The sequence below is a fragment of the Brassica napus genome, chromosome C7 (assembly GCF_020379485.1).
Source record: "Brassica napus cultivar Da-Ae chromosome C7, Da-Ae, whole genome shotgun sequence".
Classification (NCBI taxonomy): domain Eukaryota; kingdom Viridiplantae; phylum Streptophyta; class Magnoliopsida; order Brassicales; family Brassicaceae; genus Brassica; species Brassica napus.
The window spans coordinates 49,436,159-49,439,255 of record NC_063450.1 but is presented as its reverse complement, the minus strand read 5'-3'; the positions used below and the strand labels follow the sequence as shown (position 1 = coordinate 49,439,255).

General features: G+C 35.5%; 1 protein-coding gene across 5 annotated transcripts; it reads right to left on the bottom strand.

Annotated features, from left to right (window-relative positions):
- Window positions 1-236: 236 nt before the first annotated feature.
- LOC125590092 (putative glucose-6-phosphate 1-epimerase) lies at window positions 237-2,696 on the bottom strand. Of its 5 annotated transcripts, XM_048763076.1 has the most exons (8): window positions 2,056-2,694; window positions 1,733-1,807; window positions 1,583-1,639; window positions 1,339-1,505; window positions 1,116-1,250; window positions 814-1,016; window positions 563-739; window positions 237-392 (listed from the first exon to the last, which is right to left on the bottom strand). In XM_048763076.1, the coding sequence occupies exons 1-7, from the start codon at window positions 2,164-2,166 to the stop codon at window positions 570-572; spliced, it is 918 nt and encodes a 305-aa protein (XP_048619033.1). In that variant the 5' UTR covers window positions 2,167-2,694; the 3' UTR covers window positions 237-392; window positions 563-569. The 5 variants fall into 5 exon arrangements, with proteins under 5 accessions (XP_048619033.1, XP_048619034.1, XP_048619035.1 ...); XM_048763077.1 differs by having other exon boundaries at window positions 237-739; window positions 1,116-1,279; window positions 1,386-1,505; window positions 2,056-2,696; XM_048763078.1 differs by having other exon boundaries at window positions 237-739; window positions 1,386-1,505; window positions 2,056-2,692.
- Window positions 2,697-3,097: the final 401 nt, after the last annotated feature.

The following is a 3,097-nucleotide window of genomic DNA, read 5'->3' as shown; positions in this document are numbered from 1 at the left end:
CTTTTTGGGATCAAGTATATTTCTGTAAACAAAATATTACTTTCCCTTCGGTGTATTCACATTAAAAAATGGACCCAATTATAGAAGTTACGGTGCATTATAATAGACCAATAATTTCAACTCTTTCATGATTATTGTGATGATTTCATACCCATCTTAGCTCGGTCGAGTCCTTTTCTTTTTGTCTCCAACATTGTGAGGCAATCTAGAGAGTATAAAGCCACTCAACAACCCAATAAAAAAACTTTATGGTTTTAGAAACTATTTATTCAAGAACTGTTAACCATGAGAACAAGAAAGCTTTAAATAATATGATGAACCGGTGCACAAGTTCATATAGTATCTTATCTTCATACACAAGTTAAATCTCGCACAAAACCAGGATCTTGTCACTGCCAAAAAAAACGCGTGACATTTTCAAATCTCAGGTTTTCTTTTAATATTAAGGATTTGATACCGAAGAATCACACACACTGTGATGTTCTTCTATAGACTATACTGTAAAGAATAATAAACCAAAAGATATGATGGATGAATTAATCGGTTTAAAGATAACCGGTACCGATTTTTCAAGTGGAAAGGACAAGCGAGAGATTTAATTTCCCGGTCCATTCTTCACCCGATTTCAAGTTGATTGGTTTCTCAATAGCTGCTCCATCAACACAAAGCATATGTTTATACTCTTCATCTCCCAAATCAGTCAACGCTTTAGCTTTCTTGTCCCATGGATTCCACACCACTACAACAAAACCGATAATATGATTCTGTCATAAACCGAACTAACGGTTAACGGTTTGGTATTTTGGATCTTACCAACATCTGGTAGACCTTCTTTCTTGATGAGGAAAGTACGTTTTTTCTCATGGTCGAAAACGGCAACCACGTCTCTAGAGTTTAAGTACACTCTATCAACCTCGGATTCAAAGGTTAGTGCATCGCCTTGCTCAGTAAACCGCTCTTTTTCAAACAAGTTATCAAGATAGTCAAGAGTTTCCAGTCCTTCAACTCTAACTTCACTGATAAAAGAGCGAAAAATGTAAATAAAGAAAGAAAGAATTGAGTAAGTGGTGTGATCTCGTAGAGACTAGAGAGAAGCTAAAGCTCGGTGTCTTCACCTGATGTCGGAAATGGAGAAGTAAGTGTGGTAAGCAATGGAAAAGCTAAAAGGCTTTGAGTTGATGTTTCTGACTCGAGATATCAGGGTTAGGTTTCCATCTAGTGCCAATGAAACTCTTAAGTGAAACTCAAAGCTGAAACAAGAGTGATTATTGTAAGCAATCTTAAATGAAGGAAAAAGAGAGGATCATATATATCTAAGGAGTCACAATAGGATTCAACCAGTGAGGCCAGATCCTTGTTGTGTCTTCATCAGAGGGTTTAAGTACCAAGTCGATATAGGCTTTGTTAGTTGAGTCGAATGAAGGTAAAGCAGGTGGATTCTCTTCCACAAGCCACATCTTGTTTCTTGCAAAACCGTGTTGCTCAAGCGACCCTCGAGTGCCAAACTTTTATGAGAGAGAAGAATAATTATCAAGAAAGGTGATCAAATCATTCATGTCCAAAGATTACATATTAGACTTACCTGAGGAAAGCATATAGGGATTCCTCCACGTACCGGATGGGGAGGCTTCGAGTTAGCCTGAAGCAAGGGCATGATATATTGATATGTTTCACCAAGTTTTATAAAAGAAACTTGCATAAGTGGTAAAAAAAAATAGCAGAACTTTTTTACCTTGGCGCTGGTGAATAACAATTCATCACCCTTGTCAGTCTTCCAAGAAAGAACTTGTCCTCCATGTAAACTTATCTGAACAAAGCATCATCCAATGAAAAAACCATCAGCTCCATACACAAAAATGAAAATGTTGTGAATGTTGATGCATGAATCACAAAACCAATAGTCTCCACCAACCAAATAGAAAACAGAGCAGTCTAACACGCTTAAAACCCAAATACACAGGTTTGGTTTTAAAAAACCGAACCTATAGATTAATAAACAAAATTAAATACAGAATCTTAGATAAGTAAACATTGGCAAAACAAAAATACTATGACCTTTACAGAAGCGCCTTTAGGATTCTGGAGAAGAATCTGATCGGTTCCATTTTTATCCTTGATCAAGTCAACGGTGGGTCTCTTCTCATCACTGACTCCAGATGGTTCCATTGTAATAAGCAAACAAAAAAAGAGAGACTTTGATATTTATTCTTTCTTTTCTCTCCTCCACTGCTTTCTTGGGTTTTTAAACAAGGAGAAAATAATTTAGGCGAAGAAGTCACGAGAAGGAGAAAAGACTTTCTTGTGTGATCAACAAGAAACCAAAAGTTTTCTCGTGAGTTTGAAAACCTAAAACCCAACCAACACTTCAACTGCTAAGTCCTTTTCTTACACCGACAAAGCCGTAACACACTCACACACGAAACAAAAAGAAAAATCTAAGGTGCAAAAAACAAAGAGGATAAAAAGGTTAAAGAAAAAAACAAAACAAAGAGGATAAAGGTAAAAAACGCGATTAAGAATCACGGAGGTTGAGATTTAAAACGCAAGATCTTTGAAAATCACTCGAAGGTCCAAATATTATTTAAAAGACACGATTTCCCGGGGAAAAGATCAACGATTAGGATTAGATGTAACTAACAGACTATCAAGACCCTGAAAGCAAAAAACACACAACCCTTTTTCGAATCGAAGGAAGAATATGAAGTATTCAGATTAGGAAAAGAGGAAAGAGATATTTAAAGACCACATGTATGAATGGTGACCCGGTAATAAATAATGCATTTGCTAACGTTCCTAAAAAAAATTACCATTCACAAGGAATAATAATTTACTCTCGTTCCCTTTCATTTTTTTTTTTATAGAAAATTAAAGAACAAAATAATTCCTTGTTAAATTTGATAAGGAACAAACATTCTTTTTCATTCATGCTATTTTATTTCAGTATATTTTTTTTATTTGTTCTTCTTGTTTTCCGAATGGTCACGAGTGAAACTCCACGAGTCATAAAAAATGGACAGTATGTTGAAAAGGTACAAAGGTTCAAAAGAAGCATGCACAAATAGTATTTAGAATGTTTTTTTTTCTCTCAAAAAGGGCA

Bases quoted from the DNA above. Each gene is read 5' to 3' on its own strand.
- LOC125590092 (XM_048763076.1), bottom strand. From the start codon at position 2,166: ATGGAACCATCTGGAGTCAGTGATGAGAAGAGACCCACCGTTGACTTG. The intron at 1,640-1,732 runs GTAAAAAAGTTC...CCCTTGCTTCAG, and splicing joins TGTTATTCACCAGCGCCAAG to GCTAACTCGAAGCCTCCCCA. The intron at 740-813 runs GTAAGATCCAAA...GTTTTGTTGTAG, and splicing joins AGAAGGTCTACCAGATGTTG to TGGTGTGGAATCCATGGGAC.